The sequence below is a fragment of the Oncorhynchus mykiss genome, chromosome 1 (genome assembly GCF_013265735.2).
Source record: "Oncorhynchus mykiss isolate Arlee chromosome 1, USDA_OmykA_1.1, whole genome shotgun sequence".
Classification (NCBI taxonomy): domain Eukaryota; kingdom Metazoa; phylum Chordata; class Actinopteri; order Salmoniformes; family Salmonidae; genus Oncorhynchus; species Oncorhynchus mykiss.
Window position 1 is genome coordinate 15,965,370 of NC_048565.1, and position 27,099 is coordinate 15,992,468.

The 27,099-nt window shown below is 41.6% G+C and overlaps 2 protein-coding genes across 2 annotated transcripts in view; one reads left to right on the forward strand and one right to left on the reverse strand.

The window, feature by feature from the left end:
• The window catches only part of LOC110490588 (microtubule-associated protein 1B), a 53,354-nt gene extending 42,867 nt beyond the window's left edge, over positions 1-10,487 (forward strand). Inside the window, exons 3-7 of the mRNA XM_021564067.2 lie at positions 376-458; positions 2,776-2,916; positions 3,021-6,342; positions 6,478-6,701; positions 7,051-10,487. Coding sequence (XP_021419742.2) covers positions 376-458; positions 2,776-2,916; positions 3,021-6,342; positions 6,478-6,701; positions 7,051-7,206 — 3,926 coding nt within the window. The 3' untranslated portion in view covers positions 7,207-10,487. The remainder of the gene's footprint in view (positions 1-375; positions 459-2,775; positions 2,917-3,020; positions 6,343-6,477; positions 6,702-7,050) is intronic.
• A 519-nt stretch (positions 10,488-11,006) lies between these two features.
• LOC110530936 (mitotic interactor and substrate of PLK1) lies at positions 11,007-25,106 on the reverse strand. Its single transcript, XM_036952238.1, has 5 exons — positions 24,905-25,106; positions 14,713-17,131; positions 13,790-14,052; positions 13,483-13,521; positions 11,007-13,368 (listed from the first exon to the last, which is right to left on the reverse strand). Exons 2-5 carry the CDS (start codon positions 16,952-16,954, stop codon positions 13,234-13,236), a joined length of 2,679 nt encoding a protein of 892 aa, XP_036808133.1. The 5' UTR covers positions 16,955-17,131; positions 24,905-25,106; the 3' UTR covers positions 11,007-13,233.
• Positions 25,107-27,099: the final 1,993 nt, after the last annotated feature.

The following is a 27,099-nucleotide window of genomic DNA, read 5'->3' on the forward strand; positions in this document are numbered from 1 at the left end:
CTCTTTCTCTGGCTATGCTCAAGACTTAAGTGTACGCTGAAGGCCTCTACATCTGCTAAACGGTTTACTGTAAGATCTTTCGGATTGGATTTTGACTTCTGATTTGCACAACTTGTTGAACCATTTTAGTGGATGCATAGTCTGTTATTCTCTAACTCTCCACATATAGCCTACTGTCATTAGCCTGAATAGGCAGTTTCATTCAGACCATCTGTCTCTTTTAGTGTAGTCTGTAAATGACAGGCTAATTGCCTAGTACCCATTGTTTGCCAGTCTAAAGGAACAGGCTATGTTTTTAACCCCTCATCTCCTAGAGGCCGCCTTTTCGCTTCTCCTTACTCTCAGGTTTCTGACCATTTCCCTCCTTCCTTCTAGGTCAGAGGACACTGCAGCATGGTGGAGATGTTCTGGATACCCAGGTGATGGTGAACCCATCCCATGAGTTGGTCTGCTCAGAGGTGAGTCCTAATTAGGCTAAATCTCTCACTGTTAGCATCAGACCTGGTTGTTGAAGTCTTTATTCAGTTTTAAGGTATGCTGTGGGTAGTGTATAGTTCATTTCCCAGTATTTTAAAATGAATATGTTCAGAATGATACAATCACATCTTTATGAAAGTCAGTATTACATAGTATTAAAGGGGAAGTTTACCATTTTTACACATTATTTTATTTACACTCCTTCTGTGTAGTTGACCCCCCCCAAAAATAACGTATTTATATTTTGTTTTTAGGGCTGCAATCCCGTTAACGGGATGATATGACAACAGTGCAGGGCGCCAAATTCAAAACAACAGAAATCTCATAGATAAAATTCCTCAAACATACATGTATCTTATACCATTTTAAAGGTAATCTTGTTGTTAATCCCACCACAGTGTCCAATTTCAAATAGGCTTTACAGCGAAAGCACCACAAACAATTGTTAGGTGACCACCTACTCTAGTTCCAAAAACATCCAGTGATATTGCAGAGAGCCACATCATTTTACAGAAATACTCATTATAAATGTCGATAAATACAATTGTTAGCCATGGAAGTATAGATATACCTCTCCTTAATGCAACTGCTGTGTCAGATTTCAAAAAAACTTTACGTAAAAAGTAAACCATGCAATAATCTGAGACGGCGCTCAGAAAATAAATACAATTATCCGCCATGTTGGAGTCAACAGAAATCAGAAATCACATTATAAATATTCCCTTACCTTTGACGATCTTCATCAGAATGCACTCCCAGGAATCCTAGTTCCACAATAAATGCTTGATTTGTTCGATAATGTCCATTATTTATGTCCAAGTAGCTACTTTTGTTAGTGCGTTTAGTACACAAACCCAAACGCTCGTGCAGGTCCATCCGAACGTCGGACGAAAACTTCAAAAAGTTATATTACAGGTCAAAGAAACTTGTCAGACTAAGTATAGAATCAATCTTTAGGATGTTGTCATCATAAATCTTCATTAAAGTTCCAACCGGAGAATTCCTATGTCTGTAGAAAAGCCATGGAACGTCGCAATCATGTGAAATGCGCATGACCAGGACCTGGCTCTCTGCCAGACCACTGACTCAAAGAGCTCCCATCTGGCTCCACAACACAGAAGCCTCATTCAAGTTTCTAAAGACGGTTGACATCTAGTGGAAGCCCTAGGAAGTGCAACTTTATCCATATCCCACTGTGTATTCAATAGGGGCTGGGTTGAAAATCGACCAACCTCAGATTTCCCACTCCCTGTTTGGATTTCTTCTCAGGTTTGCTCTGCTTTGCATAGCTATTGCTTTGTTCTGAGATGGAAAGGATCCAATTTCTTATATGCCATCTGCACTACACACTGCCATTGCATAACACGCTTCTTTTCCCTGCCATCTGGCTCTCATTTCATACTGGAAATCAAATTGTTTTGCTGCTGTAATGATTCACAAAAGCCTCCTCACACCAACATAATCTCCTTTAGCCTGTGCCTGATGCTTAATGCACTTGTGATATTTTAGAATGCATTAAATGGAGAAATATAAAGTTGGTCTCTGGCTTTATCTGTGTTCTCTGCAAGTGTATCTGCTGGTAATTTCAGGTATTTTTTTTCAATGTTATGCCTGAACAAAGTTTGCAGTAGGCTTAGTACTAGATATGTAAACAGTAATTCTCAAAATATTTTCTTGGGGAAAGGATGGGTGGGGTGAGGATTTTTCCACATTGAAGTGCTGCTTTTCACAGCTTGAGATTATTTTTATACCATTAACAGTAGAATATTGCCATAGAGTTTATTGATGGATTGCTTTTTTATCATTAAAATGTTAACATACATAAACTATATATAAAAAATATGTGGACACCCCTTGTGACAGTAGAATGGTCTTACTAAAGAGCTCAGTAACTTTCAACGTGGCACTGTCATAGTATGCCACCTTTCCAACAAGTCAGTAAAATTTCTGCGGTGTCAGAGCTGCCCCGTTCAACTGTAAGTGCTATTATTGTGAAGTGGAAACATCTAGGAGTGTATCCTTGTGTTTTTATCTCTTGATTACATTGTATACCTTTTAAATTTGGTTGTTTGTGGCCTTTGGTATGCATTTAATTTGGATCAAAATGAAGGTCTTATCTGGCCATAACATAATGCCATTTAGCCTTTTTATCATATTATAGACTGTAGGCTTGAATGAGAGGCCTTGTTTCTCTGTGTTCTGTAACACCAACACAGTCTATACTATTGACCTATTTGGAGTAGTAAAGGTTACTAAATGGAGCTTCATTTTCATGACTTTTTCTTTCCATTTCACTAGGTGCGCCGGCTTATATCTGATGTGTCTCGCCACAAGTTGTTGGTTCTTGCTGGACAATGTGTTGAAGAGGCAGGAGATCTTGTCTTACAAACAGGATGTTTCTCTCTGAGTGACTTCATTCACATATTTGCTGATGAGGAGGTGAATTCATATTTTACTGTAATATTCATTCAAAGTTACAGATCAATCTAAATTCAAAAGCTGGTGAAGAGATTTACATCAAACCATTCTATCTCCTTGAACAGATTGGAGAGTTGTTGAGCTCTGCAGATCCCACACAAAAAGCTAACCTCACGCTGAGTTGTCCCAACTCTGGGGTGTGGAAGAACTCTGTGTTGGAGAAACACAACCTACAAGACTTCATCAACATCAAAACAAACCCACCATCAGTGCTACCGGAAATGGAAGGTCTGCAAGAGTTCACAGAATACCTCTCAGAGTCCCTGGAGCCACAGTCTCCGTTTGAGCTGCTAGAGCCCCCCAGTACTGTGGGCTTCCTCAAACTCTCCCGCCCCTGCTGCTATGTATTTCCAGGTGGGAGAGGAGACTCTGCCTTCTTTGCTGTTAACGGTTTCAACGTTCTGGTCAATGGTGGGTCAGATCCTCGCTCCTGTTTCTGGAAACTGGTTAGACATTTGGACAGAGTTGACTCCCTGCTCCTCACCCACATTGGGGCTGACAATCTGCCAGGGGTGAACAGTCTTCTCCAAAGGAAAGCAGTAGAACTGGAGGAGGAACATTCTACTGACTCTCAGATCAATGAGGACTGGATGAAAAATCTAATTTCCCCTGAGATTGGGGTCGTTTTCCTTAATGCTCCAGAGAGATTGAAGTCATTCCGGAGTGATCCCAAAGAACTGCGGAGCTGCGACCAAGTGGCACTCACTTTGCAACACCTTGAAAGGCTAACAATCAATCCAGAACCTCTTAGTCGCTCAAATGGACCCAGCATTGATCCTCTTATTCTTTTCCAGAAGATGGGAGTCGGTAGACTAGAGCTGTACATTCTTAACCCAGTCAAAGGCAGTAAAGAGCTTGAGGCTTTCATGAAGACCTGGCCCGGCAATGGATCTAACATAAAAGGCTCAGAGATGCCCCTGTCTTGCCTTGTCTCCATCTGTGCTCTACTGGTGTGGCATCCTGCCAGTCCTCAAGAGAAAATCATTCGAGTTCTCTTCCCTGGGTGTAGTCCGCAGGCCAAGATTCTTGAAGGACTTGAGAAAGTAAAGCATCTAGAATTCCTGAAACATCCAGCCGTGAGCCTCAGGGACCTTGAAACATCCAAATCAGATAAACAACCAAAACGTGCAGAGAGTCGGGAGAGCCTTAAGTCCCTGCCCAAGGATTCAAGACCTAGCAGTGCCTTGCTGAAGGACAAAGTTGGACGTGGGGATGTTAAAAAGCAAGACATGAAGTCCAAACCCAAGGCTCCAAGTGACATTGCTAATAAAGAATGGAAGGAAGGGGAAGATAAGTCCAAATTGAAGGATGGGGATGCTAAACAAAGGCCTCCAAAGGCTGAAAAGCTTATGCAAAAGAAAGAACCTTTAAAGGATGAGAAAAAAGAAGTAAAAAAGGATGAGAAAGCCTCCACAGGTGTTGTCAAAAAGGAAGAGAATTTGGAGAAAAAGAAAGAACCAGTTAAGAAAGAAACTCTTGGTCCAAGACCAAAGAAAGACATCAAACATGATCAAAAGAAAGATTTCAAGAAGGAGGTAAAGCCAGAGGAGAAGAAACCAACAAAACCTCTCAACAAGGATGTCAAAAAAGTGACAACTGGACCTTCATTAGGAAACGCAGAGGCAAAAAAGCCCTTAGTCAAGAATGGAACATTGAAGAAGGATGCAATCCCCAAGAAAGACTCATTGAACAAGGCGGCAAAGCTAAAGACTGATAAAAAGGAGCCGGAGAATCATAAAGCTTCTGCCTCTGAGGGGGATGCTGATCGTTCCAAAATGTCAACGCCTGAAGACATGACAGCGGAATTCGAGAACCTCAGAGCAGAAAATGCAAAGTCAGAGGAAAGGACTGCTGTTGTAGTGAACACTATAGCGGACATTGAAGGAATAGAGCAACCTGCGACAGAGAATGGATCAAGAGCAAATGCAGAGAGGGGGGACATCTTGGAAAGTCCACAAAAGTTCACCTGCATGGAGACACTGCCAAATCCAGAGAAAGCCCTGGGAACCACTTCGCCTCTTGACAAAACTCTGAAAAGTGACCACAGCGTGAACTTAGATTTCACACCAACTGAATACAGGCTACTTGATGGGGCCCTGAGAAATGGGCAAGAAGATGTTTGCGCTAGCTCAGATGAGAAGACTTTAGAGTTGGTCTCCCCTGCCGACTCAGCCCCTAATAGCGCTGGGCATACCCCTTTCCACCAATCACCTGAAGAGGATGATCAGGGCTCTGGTGAGGACAGTAGTCTCGGGGGAAGGGTGCCTAGCATTGGGTTTGAAGACTGCCACATCATGGGTTCTTGCAGGAACTCCGAGGTAGGCTCCTTGAGGGGGAACCTAGGAAACTCCATGTCGTCCCAGGACAAACAATCAAGTATTTTGACACTGAGTCCCTTCATGCTGCCTGACACTGTCTCACCCAATATTACCTCCATGCCTGCTGAAATCGGTTCCCCACACTCGACAGAAGTTGACGAGTCTCTTTCTGTGTCTTTTGAACAGGTGCTCCCATCTATTGATGAGTCACCCAAGGGAGACCATATGGACAGGTCCTACTCAAATGGGCATTTTGCAGATTCTGACTCCAAAATGGGGATGCCCTTACCCTTGAGTACATCTCATAACACGCGTCCTCCAGGGGATGGCTCAGAGGAACGCCTTCCTGGACTACATGGTCTTCTCCCTGACATTCCCCATGATGTCGACCTCTGCCTCGTCTCACCCTGTGAATTCAAGCACTCAAAGTCCCCAGAGAACCAACAGCAGCATCGGTCTCTAGGGCTAGCCACGGGTAGCCCGCAAGAACTCTCTGAAGACAGCAACCACTCCCAGGAGCTAGCTAAGCCACAAAGCGGAATTAATAGTGATCGACATTCACCTCAAGGCCAGGAGACCCCTCCCACGTCTGCTAGTGAATCCCTCAACACAGCCACAGATTCAGACATACCTCCAGGGACTGAGGACTGCCCTTCCATCACTGCAGACATGGACTCAGACGAGGACTCTGGGAGTTTCCCGCCACACCATCCACATGACCATCCCAGCTCTTACTCCTCTAACAGGGGAGCACAATATTCCTCTCAGGACCCTCCCCCAGCCCCAATGAAGGATCTGCCCCCCTTGCCGCCCCAGCCCGGTACCTGCATGACTGACCCTGAGGCTGATGCACCAAGCAAGACCTCAAAGAGTGCCGCCATAAAAACCAAGAAACCAGCCGGGGTCACACAGAGGTCAACGTCAGCCACCAGTACAGCTCTGAACAGCAAGACCAAGGCTGGCAGCACAACTGGTACATTGAAGACCACCTCAAGCCTTGACACAAGGCCTTCATCCCGCAATACCACTAGTGGCTCCAGACCTGGAACTTCAAAGTCAGTTTCTTCAGGTAAACAAAGACAGGGTTTTACACTTTGAATATTAGCATTGTTCATTACCTGCTTTCTAAAATAATTGTTTGTACTTGCAAGTTATTGCAATAAATTTAGTATTCTTATATCTAACTCTGCTATCTGTCCTGCAGGTTCTCTGGGCAGTAAGGTCAGTGCAGCTGGAAGTGCACCAGTTTATTTGGACATGGCTTATCTCCCCTCTGGTTGTGCCTCTGCCACCATTGACGTGGACTTCTTCCGACGCCTGCGCTCCTCCTGCTACATCGTCAGTGGCGACGAGCCCCTGAAGGAGTCAGTCATGAGACCCATTCTCGACGCTCTACTGGAGGGAAAGACTGCCTGGCCCGATGTGCAGGTCAGCCCCCAATCTTCTCATTTCTCTTTTTCTATGTACATTTGTAGAATGTCAACCAACCTAGACTCCGTCAAATGACGTTGCCATGAGCAGAACCAGAGATATTGAGATGAGAGAGATGCAGTATTTACGCATATGTACAGGTTTGCTTCATGCTGTTTACAGTGTGTTAGCCAGGGTACCAAAACAGTGGAGAAGTTGAGCCTCACACTTCAATGCTCTTAGTTGTTGTGGAAATTGACCTACTATGCTGTTTACTTTCTGCATCTACGTCATATCGCGGAGTCTACCTTTAAGTATGTCTACTATGTTCTCATTTGAATTTGCCCTTCTACCTTTCCACTCTCAGGTGACCCTGATCCCCACCTTTGACTCGCTGACGATGCACGAGTGGTACCAGGAAACCCATGAGAGGCAGAGAGAGCTGGGTATTACCGTGTTGGGCAGCAACAGCACTGTGGCCATGCAGGAGGAGACCTTCCCTGCCTGCAAAGTGGAGTTCTGAGAGGGGTGAAACGAGATGAAGCTACAAATCCCTGCCCTCTCACCCACTCTTAAATTGGGATGGACTAATTTCCCCCATCTACAACTGATTTCCCACCCCAGCATGCTTCAAGTATATCCTGGTGGATTAGCAGGCCTTACTCATCCTTTCAATCTTATCATTATACATAAGACCCCAGCAAACACTCTGACCCATCTTTTGTCTTGGGTATGTCTATGCCATGGAAATGAAGGCAGAACATGAATATGTCCAAGTCTTTGGTCTACCAACATGAAGAAAGGTTGTTCATTATGAATGCTAGGTAAGGTGGAGCTTAAAGATTGTCTATAGTAATCGAAGGTCCTCACATTTCTTACCATTTAGCCAGGTAGTTGTGATCCAAATCCATGACGGCTCAAAGGAGACTAGTCGACAGCTGTAGGAAACCCTCTGCCTCAATGGGACTGAACTCATGAGTTCTTCCTTCAACGATTATTTCATCCGTAAAACATTTCATAGGTATATTTAGGCCTACACCCATTTGCACAGTTATCAATGTCCAAAGACAAGGGAACCACAGTGAGTGAAGGAGTGTTACAATATAATATGATGTTAAAAGGCAGAGGTTGTGTGTGAGGAGGTGAATATGGGACAGATGTCTCCTGGTGCACTGGTAAAACATGAGACCTTAGCACTTACTGAAGGACAACATGTTTCTGCATCCCATTTTAGTTTCATAGACTGTCTATGAACATTGAGGAGATGGACAATGTCTTTGCAGGTAATGATATGCATGTGAACAGAAGAATTACCCGAACATTGACAAAAGTGTCCAAGTTTCAAAAAAAAAAAAATAATTTGTAGAACATTTATATCAGTCACTTTAACCCTTCATGTAGAGTAGATACTGTATGGGGATACAATTTTGACATTGTCTTTTTAAATGAAATAACTCTGTACATTCTAGGTAATGATTTGTACTAAAATGAAATACTAATACATATTGGTTGATGGAAGGCAATAAGAAATGCAGTATTTTATGTACAAACTCATGACTGAATTAGTTTTACTACTCAGTAGTAATTTCATTAGAAAGGACACTGAATTAAGTGTAAACGCTACAGTATCTTTCCACACTAATAAATCCGTTTTTTGTGAAACACGATGTCTACTGCCGGCAGGTCTAGCATTTCTGATTATGACAAAAGTCAAGAAGACCCTAACCCTCAATCTTGTTTGTATTCAATAAGATTTTTCATTGGTGCCCAGGATATCAACTGTATCCAAGCCCATATTTGAGTCCCTCTCCAAGACCAGATGTTCTTCTAATTGTAAATGTATGTCACATGTGCAATAGAGGGTAAGCTTCACTGAAGAGGGATACTTAGATATGCTAATAGGGAAGTCATGAGAAATACATTACATTTATCTCAGTGGTTTATTATTGTGCAGAAGTGAATAAATGCTAAAACAGATGTTTAACTAGAAAGAAAAATCTGTTATATCAGCAATCGTTTGTGTATTCAGTTAATAGCAGTAGAATGTACAGTAGACAGCTTTATCTGGGAATGTGGACACTTTTAACCTATATCAAAACAGATTGGGTCCAAATGCATGCCACCAAGGCTTGCACAACCATGCCCACAATATTACATGCACTCACTGGGTTATAATGCTCTTTATTGCGAAGGATATTTTCATTTTATACAAGAAGGATTATGAAAGGATTTTAACATTTATTATTACTCAAGTTTTTGTTGCATGCAGAGTTATACAAGCATGCAGATCTCATGTTTTATTTTGTTAGTTTGTAAGTTTGCTGTGAAATATCAGTTTAATGTAATCACATCTGGTATTAAAGCAAACTAATGCCATCGCTCATCCAGAGCATCACTGTACATTTGAAGACGTCTTCATGTGAAAGGGTGTGTGCAGCCAGCCACATTTAGGCAGATCATAGAATTCCAATTATTTCATACAGAAGAATGTAAAATCCTTTATCTTATCAATTCATTAACAATTATATTTGATTCATTTTTCCTAAATTATTGAGTTATCTTTTTATATATCAATAATGTGGCGTAGCTACTTTCATTTGCAAACCTTTGGTTAGCAACCGGCTGCTCACATGATATAAGCCAATGGCAGGACAGAGCAAGCAGAACCGATCTCATTGTTTGTTCTGAAAGAACAGCATGTTTTTTGGTACTAGCCATAATAAGTCTGAGCAAAAATGATTGAAAATAGATTGCATTTCATTGGTCACTTATTTGGATAGATATTTCACACTAATGGAGTTAAGAATTATCTCATCGTTAACTCAACTTTGACTATAACAAATCAGTCCCATGTCCATGTAAAGATATGTCCATTTAACATGCGCCATTTGTCACAGCTTTTGGACTCTGAATGCATTGGTTTGGATATTGTGTGGCTCTTACGCCCTCTGCTGTCCATAACATTTCTTGGCTAGCTGTTCTGAAAGCTGTATTCATCGATAATTACAGGTCTCTTGTGGCCAAAAGGATTGCATGGGCAGGGCCATTGAGGGATTCTACCATTTTAATGTAGTCAACTGGATGGGATTTCCAACTTCATTGGCTCCTGGTGACCCTGTTGAAGTCATGTCCAATTGGGTCATCAGGAGGGAACTGCCAATTTTGAAGAAGAAAAAAATTGTCAGACTCTATAATGGCACAGATACAAAGATGAGTACTCCATCTCTGTAGATGTGTGTATTTTGAAAGCAATGTTCAGTGGTATATTTGGCTCATTGGAATAGTTCTAAACATTGGCCCTGTATTTCTGTGCCTCTGTTTCCATCCCTGCGCCATTATAATAAAAGTATTCGAATGAGATACCTCTGTCATAATACAAGTGACAGTAGCACATAACGAATGTTCCAATCTGTAAATCAGGCCCCAAAATAAATATACACATTTTAAGTTCATATGCTCTTGCTCTTTGGACATTTTGAGAGTTACTACATTTCTTTAATGCTATTGTTTTTTTTTGTGCTATATTTTTCATAGTTATATACACCTCTTTTCCCCTGCACTTATAAATGTATGTTTGTCTATGTCCATACCCTGTTGGTGGTTCACACATCACACTTGCAAGTTTCTGGACTTCACCCAGTAAATGCTATGAATGTTGGTCAAATTTTCCAAAGACTGCTGGTTTCCCCAGTGTCAAGTGGGTGGGGGAGTTAGTTGGATAATGACAGTGGATAGATAATTCCGTATAGAAACACTAATTTTAGTTTTTTGCTTTTTCAATAAATATACCCCTTTTCTAAATCTGTGCTCTTTGTAATTGGTGTTATTTCCCTGACTTTCAACCAGGGGGGCCTCCTCAGAGGAGGAAGGGGAGTACCATCCTCAGTGAATTTCAGAAAACTTTTTACATGTTTTGCAATTTAACTTTTTTTTAGATAAAACTGTACTAAATATAATCTTGTCACCAAATTCTTGATTAAAACACTTGCAATGAAGGTCTACAGTAGCCTCAACAGCACTCACTAGGGTAGTGCCATGGTGTAGCCAGAGGACCGCTAGCTTCCGTCCTCCTCTGGGTAAATTGATTTAATTTCCTAACCTAGGAGACTCATGGTTCTCACCCCCTTCCATAGACTTGCACAGTAATTATGACAACTTCCGGGGGACATCCTCCAACCTATCAGGACTCTTGCAACATGAACTGACATGGTGTCCACCCAATCAAAGTATCCGAGAATGAATCTAGGACTGAAAGCATAAGCTACAGCTAGCTAGCACTGCAGTGGATGAAATGTGGCAAGTTGTTGACAAAGAGAGAGACAATAGTATAGAACAAATTTATTTGATCTATGAAAGCGAGGCAAGATTAGGGCCTGGGACCTTCTGGTCCCTTTCCCAGTGCCTAGTCCACTGCGCCAGCATGGGGATGGGTGCCTCTCTTTTCACATATGAAGCTGTCAAGTCATTTAGAAGGCCAGTAGATTAGAAATGTGATTAGTTAAGTATTTTTAAGGTTGGGAAACAAAAGCCACAATGGTATTTAAACTGGCGACCTTGCGCCCTCCAACCTCCCTCCCTGAGAGCCTTTTCTTTATTTGACTCTTACCTGTAAACTCCATCTACTGACCTGTCACTCAGCTCTGCGCACTGAGCTTTCATCCAACCAATCACATTCGTTCTGCCAGTGCTGTCAAACATTTGAGGTCGGGATTCTATCCAATTGTGGGTTCGAGGCATTGCAGCTTTTAAAGGCAATGTTCCTGCGTTCGTGGAGATCATATTCACGGGCAAAGCTGCAATGACTCAATCGGCATCTACCTTTTAAAGCTGCATTGTCGATCGACCATATACGGTCGGATTGAATCCCGGCTGGAATGAGAAAGTAAATTATTGGCAGTGTTCAAGAGCATCAAAACTGTGATTTTTCATAGCTAAATTATGACCGACTGAAAAAACAATTGTAGTTATTTATGAAATAAGGTGATTTGTAGATCCGTTAGACTTGACTCGCTTTTAAAATCGACTGCAGTCTCTCCTCAATTCCTTGTGTCCTCTCTCCTCTTTCTCAAACAAATTAGAGGGGAAGGTCATGGGGGGTGGGTGGGGATTTGGTTTGTGTTGTGCCTAGCAGTTCCCTATACTGCAACAGCTTTAGGGTACAGGCACACTGATGCATGAATGTGGGTGAAATTGGGATACATCATTGTCCTTCAAACCCATGAAGTATAACTCATCTCTACTTTTTTTCAGACGAGATGTATTCCTACAATTGGACTATCATGTTAATGCAAGGTGTAAATAGGGATTAAATATGTTTTAACTTTACAGCGACACTCTCAAATCCCCTACAAGCAGTTCAATTGTCTACCCAGCAGATGGCGACGTTTTACCCCATTTGATAGTTTGAGATTCACTATCATTTGATCAACTTCCACATTGCATCCGATTTGACGTCACCGCTTGTATAAGTAGTGGATCCCACCATTGCCACCAAATGTAGCAGAGTTGAATCTCTTATAAGATCTACATTACCTGGCCTATTTTCAGCAGTATCTCTTACAATAGTCTATATAAAAAGCATGTCTTGTCATGTTGCAAACAGTCAGGTTTAGAGTGTGATCAAACTTGTTTGTCATTTACAGTAGCCGACTGGTAAGCAAGGAATCTTTCTAACTGTACATATCTCACAAGGGCTCGATTCAATCCATGTCACAGAAGATGGCACAATTAAAATGTAAAGGTACCGTCATTTCCGATTGAGCCGACGTGCAGCATTTACTATGAATGTAGTTGACTGCGTTAACATTGCCTTTTCAATTTCAATCACGCTACACTGCAGATTGTACGTGATACGGATTGAATCGAGCCCTAAGAAAGGCAATAAGGACCTGACCAGTTAGGTCAGAAGTTGTATACTAATTTCTGCCGTCAAAGCACATTCAAGTCAAATTAAGAACACAAACATACTGCTATCTGCTGTAGCTCTTAATTAATATAATAATCAGACAAATGTCAACATTTCTAGAAGACGGTACTGCAAGTGCTTCATTGGATTGGATATTGGTTTGGAAATTTGAACCATATAAAACCGTACATCATGGATATCTGATGGTTTCTTGCTTGTTTTTGCTTTGCAAAGCACAACTGACAAGACAAAAATAGCTCTGTCATTTTTTTCTATGCAGTCATTTGAAGGCGGATAGGCCTAATCAAAGTTACCTAGCAGCCAGTGACTGCCAGACTTAAAAATAACTCATACGCTAATGTGCATTCTTAGCAGGCACAGAACTCCTCTTAAATTCCCTTCCTGCAATCCACCTCCGATGGCATTTAAAACTTGTCCTGTCTTTATTGAATATTTTTTTTCAGTTCACTTGTCTTTTTTCTTTTAAATCGTGGAAGGTCACCTGCTCTAGTAGGTGGCTGATGTTGATGGATGAGGAGTTTATCACAAAGTGGACCAATCAATATGTCCAGCAGGTTTGGTAGTGTGTAGTCAGAGCGTATATTCATATGTGCTGAGATGGGACAACCCTAAGATGACTGTTTTTCATCTCTTCTCCTTTCTGCCCTCTCTCACCATGCCCTCCAGGGGAGAGGACTGGTACTCGTTGGTGTAGTCACCAGCCTCCCAGCGCAGTGCCCGCTTGTTTTTGTGCCTGGTGATCCGGGTGGCCTCCAAGACCTGAAATTGAGGAAATAGCAGCAATGTCATATTGGACCTGTGCTAAAGGTCCTTCTCTGAGACAAATGACCAATGATTAAACACACATCAACAGAGAGAGGATCAACCACTTACCTCATTATTCACATCATCAATGCACTGAATTCCTGCATACTGCAGGAAACACAAAATGCATTTTCCAAATTAGCAACCAGCTATCATTGTGGTATATAAAACCTGTGAGATGACTCAACTCATAAGATGTACTCGGTTTCTCCATCACTATCTGTATGCTTTTTTTTGTAGGTGTATTGCATTGCTGTATTTTTTTCTAAACTGTGTGCCTAAATGTTTTTGTCTTATGTGTGTCTATAATGAATGTTCAATGTGTCCAAAGATATCAACAACACCCTCTGTGTCCAACTAGTCTTTTCTCACTTACAGCGTTCTCTTCCAGCTTCAGTTTGACTCTCCTCTCCTCAAAATCCTCTAGCAATGTCTCGGTCAGGCCCTTTTGTGTGGGTGTCCCAGGGGAGCCACCTGTCTCTGCCCATGGGCTGGCAGGCAACATGGGGGAAACCCTGCTATCCACGGGGGAGGTGGGCCTTGGACAGCCCCATGGCTGGGCGGTCACTATGGAAAAGGAGGGAAGTCGGGCAGTGGGACGAATGGAAGGGGAAAAGGGAGCTGCGCTGTCTGTTTTATCTGGAAGGGAGGGGATAGTGAAAGAAACAGAGTTAACACATGTTTGTAATTGCGTTATTAATAGACTACATTTGAAATGTAAATTGAATGCAACATGAAACTCAGGGGTGCAACTTTGGTCCCCAGAGAAAGTTGCTCCCCTGATGAAACTACATAATGATAATTGTATTTTTACCATTATACACCTGTCTGACTCCCTATGAAAATGGACACTGGTATTTCATATTATCTTGCCATAATGTGAGTGACTGTACAGTGATGTTAACCACTAAATGTCAGTGCATTAACTCTAAAGAAAAGCACCAAAAACCCAACTGGAGAAACTATTCAACACCCTCACAGCGATCTGTTTTGCTCCGTGTTAATGGTTAATCATGGCTGGTAACACAGCTTTGCTTCCTCTCCCCATATATGACCGAAGTTCAAGTTCTAATTAAGCTTGTCATTTCCTCCAGTCTAAGAAAACCATCAGTAAACAAGACTTCAATGCAACATCCACTCTGCATGCATCAACATCACAGATGATGCATGCAGAGAGTTACTTAAATCAAGCCAAAAACATGTAAAAGATATTGCCATCATGAATTGTTCCTGTGTTATATTGTCTTGTAACTTTATGTAATTGTATAGATTTGTCTATGGATTAATGTACCATCCTACCTAGCATTGATACTGGAGTGATAAAGGAAGAGGGCCGTCTGGTCAAGCTTGTCTGCTCTACAAGAAGTGAAGGGCTCTCATAGAAGACAGAGTCTTCCTGTTCCACGATGACCCTTTGCAGGCTTTGCGATTGATGTGTGTCTTTAGCGTCTCGTCCTACACAGTCCAGGTTTCCTTCCATAGAGGCGGACAGGCCACAGGATTCCCGGAGTTCCCGGTGCTCCTGCTCGCGTTTTAGATCCTGCTCAATCTCCTTCTGGATAACATCTGGAGCATTTGGTCTTTGAGGTCTCGGGCTACCAGAATTCAGGTGCGCCCTCCAGGTTTGAAAAAGCTTATCATTCGGCTCAGACCCCTGAACTGCAGAAGCAGTGGGTGTAGGGGAGGACGGAGAGTACGAAAAGGAGGCTTCTTTAGCTGAGGAGCTTTTGGCTGGAACTGGCTCCTTTCTTTGCACTAACCACGATGGGTCATTTACTATTTCGCTAGTACTTGTCGTCTTCACCACTATTGTGACTTTAGAGCTTGCCGCCTTTGTGGTCTCATGGCCTTTCAATGTAACACTCTCCTCTGGGAGGCTACTTGGCAGTACTCTGGTGAAGTCTTGGGAATCTGAACCCCAGCCTTTGCTGGTGGTATTGACGCTTGGAGCGGTGTTCATGTGGCTGATGTACAACTCTGTCTCTTCTGAGTGCCGGTTAGGGAAGCAAGTGGAAGGGAATCCTTCCCTATCTGAGCTGCTACTCCTCCCATTGACCCTGGGTGAAGACCAAGCCCTTTTCCTCTTCTCCTTGGCTCCAGGTTGGTCTGGCAGCTCAAAGATCTTCTTCCTATCCTCCAGTTCCTGTGGAGTTCCCCTGTCATACAGACTTGGGACTCTCCCCTGGTGCATCAGGTCCACTTCCCTCTGGCTGTCCTTTTCAATCTCGCGCTGGATGAAGAAGCTCACCCGATTATTCTCTTTGGACCTGACAGGTGTCCGTGGTGGTGCAGGCTGGGAGAGCAGATACTTGGTCTTGATCTCCACCATCTCCTGGACATCGGTGTGCTTAATACCCCGCAATTTCCGAAGGCTCTCCTCTCTCTCCTGAGTGATACGAATCTCCCTCTCAATGGGCGTCTCTCTGTGACCACTTACCGATTGGGTGGCCTTGCTTTCTGGTTGAGAGTTGTCATTGGATATGCTTACATCACTTGTGTAGCCAACACTGGGGTCCCCTGATAGATCCTCCAGTCCAGAGTCAAGGTCATAAAGCAGACTACCCTGGCTCTTGGTTACCTTCTCCTCTGTGTGGTACACTGTCACCTTTCCGGCAGTGATGACTTCCCCTTCATCCTGCTGTTTCACTGGTGTCGGACTTTGGTTCAACCATACTGTAGAGTGGTCTTCTTTTTTTGCACTCTTTGGTGATAGCAAGCTGTCTTCTGACTGCCACCGTCTTCCTTGTGGTTTTAGAGAGCTGGGACTCTGCAGAAAGGGGTTGAGCCTGGACTGTTCCATCTTTAGGAACTGCTCTCGCGCTGCGCTGAAGTTTATCTGCTCATTGTCGATGGTACCAGCCTCGGCTGCTGGTGTGGGCTCAGATTTACTACTGGTTGGACCATAGCACAAGCTGAACCCTTCCAGCAGCTTGTTGGGTGACAAGCTCAGTGCACTCCACTGTTCCTTGTAGGTGGCAGTTTTTGGGGGGGCATGACTATGCATGATCTCCTTCCCAAGTTTCTTCTCCTCCTCCTCTGCCTTCAATTGGGCACCGTTGTCTGTTTTCACCTGGTAGCGGGAGTCCTTGTCCTCCTTGAACAGACTCCCTGGCTTCTTCCCACCAACATACGTCTGCAGTTTGAAGCTGTGTTCCTCTTTCAGGGTGGCTTGCCTTTCCGGGGACAACGTCCAGGCTTCATTCAGCTCTGCCTCGGGGCTTGCAGGATTGTCCACGAATGAGTAGAACCCGCAGTAGGAGCCTGTGCTGCTGGGACTGCTAGAGCTGCTGGCTTGCCAGTCTTCGCTGGTGATGCCGCAGTTTTCCTCCGACACCACCACCTGCCTGGCCTGCACCTCTTTTTGCTGGGAAGATACGACAACCGTGGACCGGGTGTGGTTTACGGAGATGCTGTCGAAACTGAAAGCAGAAGAGTTGCCATTCCTGTTGTAGGTCCAGCTCTGGTCCAGGCTGAAGGGCTCGTCCGTGGTGGGGCTGAGCATGGTGCGAAGATCTGTTGTCTGCTCCAATTTGGGTGACATGGGCTGCAGCAGCCACTTTCTGGGTGTGCTGTCCGTGGTTCCTTGGGTTGTGGTGTCTTCCTGTGTAGACAGTGAGATTTCTGAGGCACTAAGCAGGAGAGAGTGGCACCCTATCAGGTCTCCCTCATTCTGGGTCAACACATCCTGGTAATCATCAGATGCGGCAACTGAGAGTCTCTGAAACCATTAGAAGAAATAAGGAAATGGATCAAAACAGTTGAATAGTCAACAGGAAACTGTATCCTGTCAGTATTAACCAATTAAACAAGGCTACCTCTGTCCTGATAGTTCTAACAATTAAACCTAAAGACATCTTAAAGACATTTTTTGAATTGTTACGTTTTTGCATATAACGACAAAGGCTGTCGTTCCCACTTCACAGATATCTACAGAATACAGATTGTGCACTAAAATGAAATTACTTGCATAGCACTTTTCAACATTTTATGGTTCACGGGAATTTGTTTAAAGGGGAAATAAAAACTTGTGTAAGAGAGGATGGTGTGAGATTTGCTGTGGAATGCCACTATCATTGTCAACATTTATAGCTTAAATGCAATGCCTACTACCTCATGATAGTGAGACACCACCCTTACAGTAAACCTAGCTGATAAGGAGAGAGGTCATGAAATGAGAACTCCTTATGTTCAAACTGGTACAATTTAGAGCAATCCAATGTGTGCGATGGTCGCAAATATACAGATTTTTGTGTTTGTCAAGAAGGTAAGAAATATTAAGTTGGTAACAAAAGACTGCAGTCAGGTCAGATTTAAGTTAATTTAAATTGATCAATGAAACCAGAGTCAGGTAATGAATCTGTATTAACCTCAGGGATTTTCAGTGTGAATCGAGAAGTCAATGTCTCAATTTCCCATGCATTTTACAGCAGACCTGCAAAACATGTGACATCATCCAGTTTCATCCAGTGGAAGATTACCAGATCTATTGCTGTGAAGATCTATAAAACCATTCTGCTACAGTCTGTGCCTAAACTTAATCAGATATTTATACTTTTGATGTTACAGTTGAGATTATATATGACCTTTTACTTATGAAGAGTTTCAGGAAACCACAGTCAAGTCATATATGCACTCAATGGTGATGCAAATTGTGGTTAAAGTTCAACTAAAAAAGGCTTTCTCAAAAAGCAGTTTTTAATTTCTTCAATGGTTTAATCTGAATTTGCAGCCATCTATACGATGTACCTAGAGTGTTAGGCTCCAATTCTCTTTCAAATTGCCTAGTTAGTCAGAGGATATGTGTAGAAGCATGATGAGGGAATGAGAGAGGGATGTGTTCACCTCTTTCTCACACAACTCATCTGGATGTGGGAGTACTGGTACTAGAGCAGGATATTAGAGACTCCCTGGGAATGAAAACAGATACCTTCTTCATTTAACAGCTGTATAAAAAATACTCACTACACTGGATGCTGGACGCAATGGCGGGTTGAATTGTCAATCATTTTAATGTCACACACTTTTGGCACAATGGCATAACATACCATGCTGACTGCTATTCAAGCATGTTGGCTAATGAGTCAACTCTATAACCCCTGGAAACTTCCACTCCGTTCAAAATTCTGTCATTTAAATAGACATTTCACCATTCTCATCAGGGGCAGACTGGTCATCTGGCATTATTTATTTATTATTATTATTTAAATTTCACCTTTACCTAACCAGGTAGGCCAGTTGAGAACAAGTTCTCATTTACAACTGAGACCTGGCCAAGATAAAGCAAAGCAGTGTGACAAAAACAACAGAGTTACACATGGGTAAACAAACGTACAGTCATTAACACAATAGAAAAATCTGTAGGTAAGGCAATAAGTAGGCCAATAGTGGCGAAGTAATTGCAATTTACACTGGAGTGATATGTGCAGATGAGGATGTGCAAGTAGAAATACTGGTGTGCAGAAGAGCAGAAAAACAAAAACAAATATGGGGATGAGATAGGTAGTTGGTTGGATGGGCTATTTATTTATTTGGGCTGTGATCGATAAGCTGCTCTGACAGCTGACACTTAAAGTTAGTGAGGGAGATATAAGTTTCCAACTTCAGTGATTTTTGCAATTCGTTCCAGTCATAGGCAGCAGAGAACTAGAAGGAAAGGCGGCCAAAGGAGCTGTTGGCTTTGGGGATGACTAGTGAAATATACCTGCTGGAGCGCATGCTACGGTTGGGTGTTGCTATGGTGACCAGTGAGCTGAGAAGGTGGAGATTTACCTAGCAAAGACTTATTATGTGAAAATGACTATGACTTATGTGAAAATTCCTGATGGGCTGGTTCAATTGTAACCTAGTGGCCTATCTGTCTTATTTTTTTCTTTGCAAAATGATAATTATCTGGCTAATAATTGGGGCCTCAAGGGAAAAAATGGTCCGGTGTGGGGTCCTCGAGGTAAAAAAATAGGCCAGTGTGGGGGAGTCAAGGAAAAAATGGGCTGATGCGTTAGAAATCCCAGGGACGATTTTTGGTCCCAGTCCACCCCTGATTCTCATCATTGTAACCCTGCTGACACCGATATGCACACATAAGCATTTACTGTAACCAATCATGTCAGGTGCACAATACTAGACAAATTGGCCTTTCAGAAGTAAACCAAGTCCAAACGTTCACTGAGATTCCAAGACTTTTGGCTCAATCCAGAATACGCTCTTCAGCAAATATACGGCCATTTTGAATTTTAACATAACTTTATGGGTACATTAGACCGTCTGAAAAGTAGAGCGATAAAGTTTTGTGAGTGATGGTAACTGCTAAGATAACCTAAATATGTAACTGTTTGTCAGTGCATTATGTACTGTCCCAAGAGTTCTAAGGCAGCCTTAAGTATGTGTGTGACCACGTGTGTAACAGTGGACTGTGTACCCCTGATAAGCTCATTTTAGTGATACTTCCTGGAATCGGCTCCTTTGTCCTTTGCTCATTGGCTGAGAGAGGAGAGGAGCGATCTGTGGGGGATGAGATACACAAGTCTCCTCGCCCCCCACTAATGTATTACCTCACACTGGTACGTGTGTGTGTCTGTGTATACGTGTGTGTGTCTGTGTTTTACTCTACTGTACTTGTGAGTACCAGAAGTCATCACAAGAATAGTAAACCAACAAAAATTCTGAGAAGTGAGGACAATTTGCCGGTCGTCATTTGTAAAAAAAGAAGAAAAAAAAAATATATTTTAGGATTAGGGGTTAGGTTTAGAGTTAGAATTAGGTTTAGGGGTTAGGGTTAGAATTAGGGTTAGGGGTTAACGTTAGGGTTTGGAGTTAAGGTTATGGTTTAGGGTTAGGGAATGTAGGTTTTTGAATGGGAATCAATTGTTGGTCCCCAAAAAGTTCTCAAATATAGTAACACATACAGTGCCTTCAGAATGTATTCACACCTCTTGACTTTTTCCACATTTTGTCATGTTACAGCCTGAATATGAAATGGAATAAATTGATATTTTTTTGTCAATGGCCTACACACCATACCACATAATTTCAAATTGGAATTGTGTTTTTTGAAAGTTTTACAAATTAATAAAAAATGAAAAGCTGAAATGTCTTGAGTCAATAAGAATTCAACCCCTTTGTTACGGCAAGCCTAAATAAGTTCAGTTCATATAATAAATTGCATGGACTATTAATTAATAATAATAATACTATATTAATTACACTCTGGATGGTGTATAAATACACCAAGACACTACAAACATACAGGCATCTTTCCTAATTCAGTTTCCGGAGATTTCACCATAAGGCCAATGGTCACTTTAAACAGTTACTGCTACTCTGTTTATTATCCATGCATTGTCACTTTACCTCTACCTACATGTTCATATTTCCTCAATTACCTCGACTAACCTGTGCCCCCCGCACATTAACTCTGTACCGGTACCCCTTATATATAGCCTCGCTATTTTATTGTTGCTCAATAATTATTTGTTATTTATCCCAAAAAATTATTTTCTACTTCAGTTTATTTTAGTAAATACTTTCTTAACACTTATTTTTCTTAAAACTGCATTGTTGGTTAAGGGGTTATAAGTAAGCAATTCACTGTAAGGTATCAACACCTGTTGTATTCGGCGCATGTGACAAATACAATTTGATTTAATTTGAAAAGAAGGAAACCTGCACAAAATAAAAATATTCTAAAACATGCATCCTGTTTGCAACAGGGCACTAAAGTAATACTGCAAAAAAATGGCAAAGAAATTAGCTTTTTGTCCTGAAAACAAAGTATTATGTTTGGGGCAAATCCAATGCAACACATTACTGAGTACCACTCTCCATATTTTCAAGCATAGTGGTGACTGCATCATGTTATGGGCAATGTTCCTTCAATTCATTAAAAATCCTACAATGTGATTTTCTGGATATTTTTTTCCTCATTTTGTCTGTCATAGTTGATGTGTACATATGATGAAAATTACAGGCCTCTCTCATCTTTTTAATTGGGAGAACTTGCACAATTGGTGGCTGACTAAATATTTTTTTGCCCCACTGTATGTTACCCTCTGCCTATTGGCTACTTAGCTTATTCAATACATCTCAAAATACAACACTTTAAGACATAAAAAAGCTCTTTGCCTGACTTGCTTTTCAAAGATGGCTAAAAATGCAGACATTTTGTGCCCTTGGAGGAAGCAACCACCGTCATTGTTGACTAGAAATTAGCTAAAACATGGCTAATAACTCACTAACTAGCAAAGAATATGATCAAAGGTGGCTACATGCATTTCTCGTTTTGACACCAAAACAAGTACATCTACATGCGACCACTCATGCTATTAACACAAAACATTTCAAAGTGAATGGAACAGATCCATATATGGCCATGGCTATTTGCATATAGGCCTACTGCAGCTCTGATTGGTTATTTTTCATCGGTCTGTGTGGAGTATGGAATTGAGTCATGCCTGTCAATGCAATAGAATCCTACTCCAATGCAACTCTTGCACAGTTAGTTTTGCATACTAAGTCTCTTGCATAGATCATTTTGTTCGGTATGTCACATTGGCTAATATTGCGTTGATTCGAGCACAGTAGAGCGAAACATTGATAGTGTTAATTAAAGGGGAAAACTCTAGAAAGTTGAGTGAAGTTCAATCTCTTGCTTCTCTGCGCGGGCTGATATTTCTTCTGCACAGCAGTCTGAGGGGAGCTGCAGGCCAGCGCATGTTCGCAGCTTAGAGTGAACATTGGTTATGGGTATTCTTGTAATCGTTAAGGACAGAGGAGTTTTTTGGGATAAAAAATAAACCGAATGGAGCTAAGCACAGGCAAAACCCTACATGAAGACCTGGTGCTTCTACACCTGCATTGCTTGCTGTTTGGGGTTTCATGCTGGGTTTCTGTACAGCACTTTGAGATATCAGCTGATGTAGGAAGGGCTATATAAATACATTTGATTTGTTTAGTCTGCTTGCCACCAGATACTGGGAGATTAATTCACCTTTCAGTAGGACAATAACCTAAATCACAAGGCCAAATATGCACTGAAGTTGCTATCAAAATGACCCAAGTGGTCTAGTTACAGTGTTGTCTTAAATCAGCTTGAAAATCTATGGCAAGACTTGAAAATGGTTGTCTTGTATTAACCAATCTGACAGAGCTTGAAGAATTGTTAATAGAATAATGTGCAAATATTGTACAATCCAGGTGTGCAAAACTCTTAGAGACTTACCCAGAAAGACTTACAGCTGTAATTGCTGCCAAAGGTGATTCTAATGTATTGACTCAGGGGTGTGAATACTTATGTCAATTAGATATTTCTGTATTTAATTTTCAATAAATTGTTTACATGTTTTAATTTAGTCATTATGGGGTATTGTTTGTAGATGGGTCAGAAAATCTAGTTAATACATTTTGAATTCAGACTGTAACACAACAAAATGTGGAATAAGTCAAGGGGTATGAATACTTTCTGAAGGCACAGCAAATTGTGTGAGTGTGTGTGTTTACATTAGTCCCTGTCAACAAATTACCCCATTACCCTGTCAACAAATGACCCCATTGTGACATGGATTAGCTAAGGCCAAAGTCAAGTTGTAAAGTTGTAAAGACTCAAGATAATACAAGTATAAAAGTATAAAAGGGTAATGACGATTTCGCCACAGATTATAACCTTTAGACTTATTCAATTCTGATACATTTACTCAATGACTGTCCAAAAGAAATACCAAAATAAATGTTGTCATACCCTGCAGCAGTGGTGTGTATTCATGGATGCCAAGGGAAGTCAGGCTTCCCCAAAAAACTAACAAAAAAATAGTATATATGTTTTATAATTGTCCTTCAATTCGCAAGAGGCTGAATGTATCTCACAGGAGAAAGCATCAGAGCGAGCGAAACAGCGCCCCTCTGTCTCTCTACGTGTTGGCCATCTATCTGATGCTGTCTGGTCCAAACGAGTATGACAGGCAAGGGAAGCCCGCAAGCATCTGGTCTCCCTTAAACAAAAAAAGTATAAAAATGTGCCAACCAGCGTTGAGCTAAACTGAGCAAGCTCAACTGTGAAAGGTCCTGGCTCAGCCTCCGCTGGCTGGCTAGCCAGTTAGCTAAAATAGGCCCTTTCCTAAATTAGTCATGGATGGAGATAGGGATTTGCACTTGTGCTTTTACTCTATTCTCTGATCCAACCATTAATTCATACATTGTTGTGCCCCTGGCCTGAGAGGATGGAAGTTAAAAATGTAGCTAGATGTAGAAGGCTAATGTTAACTAGCTAACTTCGCCAATGAATGTAAGTTAGGCTAGCAAGCAAGCATTTTAGCCAGGTAGCCTAAGACAGCAAAAAATAAAAGCGCTTACTGTATGACAGAGTGATAGACCGCTTCGTCAACATGAAATAGAGGAGGATGGTATTGGTGTTTCTCTACAAGTAGAATGAGTCAACATGTTTTTCTACTTGCACGAATGGACAGCCACATCATATTATCTTACGTTGATTGTACTAGATTTTTGGGGGTATCTTTTAGTTGTCACTCTATTAGACTAAGCAGAGGTGATTTGATGATGTTGAAATGTTGAAGTTTAAATGGTGCTGGAATAGTGGAGGCAGCTCCTGTTTTCTTTGTGACTTGTGGTAACTCTCTGTGCTTCTAAATCAATAGCTGTTTAGTGATCCAAAAATGTAGGAAACGTTAACTTGCTTGACCCTGCTGTAGGTCATGTAACTGTCTGTTACTGTACATACAATATGCTTTCTGGACTTCACTGGACAGAGGGTACTGTCCGGTTTTGTGATAAAAGGAAGGTGTGGTTGAATTTATTCTGCCACCGTGTCTTCTTGTTGTCTCGGCTTTTAGGCCTATATATCACGGTCGGAAGGCATATGAATTAGCAGGTCATAGAGCAAACAACACAATTATCACAGCGCATAGGTAATTTTACTCACTTACTGCTACTGCAGCTTATGTCTATTGACCATGCAGATGTCAAACCAGTTAATATGTCTTGGAAGGACATCCATGCTAACTTCTCATTAAAGCTCTAGCATTCAAAAAACATTTAGTAAAGGAACTATGTAACTATATAACCTATGTGTATAGGTTGTGTCGCTACAGAGACAGGGGCATACAAGGTGCCACCACAATAAACGTGTATAGAAAAATACGAATATAGGATCTTAATTTGAGCCAGTTTGCTACAGCAGGAAAAGAATCCTGCAACAACAGGAAATGTGAATAATCATGTGGATTATAATTAATGGACATTTTTACTAGGGGTTGATACATTTTTCATAAGGGAAAATCAAGTCTGAAAAGTTCAGAAACCTTTTAAAACCTCAGATACACTAAGTGTAAAATGTCCTGTATTGAAGGCAAGTTATGCAACAGGGTGATCAAATTAACATCCTACATCTGTATTGTAAGTAGCGATAATGCTGTTGAAATACATTGAATTTGACCTGAAAACTGTACAGTACATCATTTTAGAAAAAATAAGTAATGAATCCTACCTTAAGCGGTATACAGCGAACAAGACAAACAGTTTTTCTTCTCTGTCTGATGTCTTGTCTCCCACTTTCTATCTATCGCTCTAACTCTATATATATATTACGGTCTCTTGAGCACCTTACAGCACAGGCAAAGTTCAGCCAATGTCATGTAAACTACTGGAGTCCCACCCTCTCACAGAAGAGGGAAAAGTACATGCGACTGACAGACCGCTACATCAGTAACTGGAGCTAGGAGAGAAACCTTTAAACCTCTCCAAGGCCAATCATCAATCAAGATAACCCGAGATCCCTCTTATTATAAACAATTGTGTACTGAAACAAAGTAAAGTAGGGGCTCCATTCAATCTCTATCGCTGAAGTGTTACAGATAACGCGCTAGATATGTAAAGGTAATTTCCTATTGATCAGGCATCTGCAGCATTTACCATAACTGCAGTCTCCGCTAACGCATAAGGATGGAATAGAGCCCCTAGAGTGGTTTTGTTGTGAGAGAAAACAGAATATTCTGGTAAGGTCTGAGTCCTTCCTCCCACCTCAGACAACCTCTTTAGGAGAAGCAACCCTAACCTCCTGTAGTCTCCATAACTCCTGGAGAGCTGCTGGGTGTGCAGGCTTTTGTTCCATCCCAGCATCAACACATCTGAATAAATGAACTGTGGTCCAAACTGAAGACCATGATTAGTTGATCATATGAAACAGGTGAATTAGTGCTAGACTGAAACTAAAGCCTGCTCAACCAGCAACTCTCCAGGACTGGAGTTGGAGAACCCTGACCAGAGGGAATGAGTAAGGTCATTTCCTGTTGAGTGCTTTCAACAGAAGCTTCTCTTTCCCTTCATGACCACTGGTATGACTTGATATGCAGTGTTATGGAAATGTATCCATTCCCTTTAACTATCACCAGTCTCAAAAGGAAGTAAGAACAGAAAAGAACACAGTTTACAAATACTGAGGCATCATCATTATCAGTCTTGCCTGTGAACTGTTACAGAAGCATCTTCCTTTTGGGGTTGAAGTTCACCTAAGAGGATGTCCCAGCCTTATCTACAGTCCAGTGAAGAGCTTGAGTCATAGTGGCCTACGTGTTCTAAATGTTCATTACTTTTTACAATCCTTACCTGGGTAGAGGTGGAGCCCCTCTCTCACCAGTCTGCTTCATTTATGTTTTACAAGACATTTTATCAATCAAGATGAAACTCTTGTCAAGAGACACTAACACTTCAACAGGGGCTGGACACGACATCAGGCAGAGCCAGGTCTGCAGTAGTTCAGAAAGCTTAAGGGAAAGAAACTTGTGATTGACTTGTAAGACAAAAAAAACATACACCTTTTCAAACGTACCTTTCTATACCTCCATTCCACTTCTGATTGCTAGTTTTTTCACCACTTAAAGAAAATGTATTGTATGGTTTATGTGATTAAACCCAGGTAGTACAATAGATACTGATCAATTGTTTCTTATAACCACCTTCATTCAGCCATTGATATGAACAACCAGAGAGGTGGGAGACATCCCCTAAATAATTCATTCACCTGACCAGTTCAGATAAATCAGTGATAAATCAGTGTTTATTGAGGAAATTAAACTACTTCAAAGTTTTAAGACACGGCCAAAATAAGATAACATTTTTGGGCCCAAGCCAAAGTAGGTAGTAGAGGACTTTCCATTTAGAATCAGATTCAGAGCAGTTTGGAGAAATGGGGATGTTCAGACTGAGAATATGTTTACTGCTCTCTAGTGGCTGGCATGTGAATGTACACTAATCATTACAGTATTTCAATCAACTTTATCACTCTGAATGAAGACCTTTAATATGGATCTCATTTTAGCTTACTAATGAAAATAAATGTTTGTGATTGTAGAGGCATATCTACTTTATATCCCTATGATTGAACTTCTAGGAATCAAATGCGTGACAGATGTAACATGTGACAGACATTAAAGTGGGCACTATTGAGATGTATTTGTCCAAAATTGCTTTTAAGTCAATGATGATCGGCGTAGTTTTTGCACAAGAGCATGGAAAACATGAGAATATTCTAGGCTGTAATGGTACAAAAAACTCAAACAATGAAGATCCAAAACTGTTGATTGTTGGTAAATGAGGCAATATCTAGAATGATGTCAAGGCAAAACAAATTGGTAGCCTACAATCAGGATTTTCTTTTGTTTCAACCACAATGGTCATTTTGTC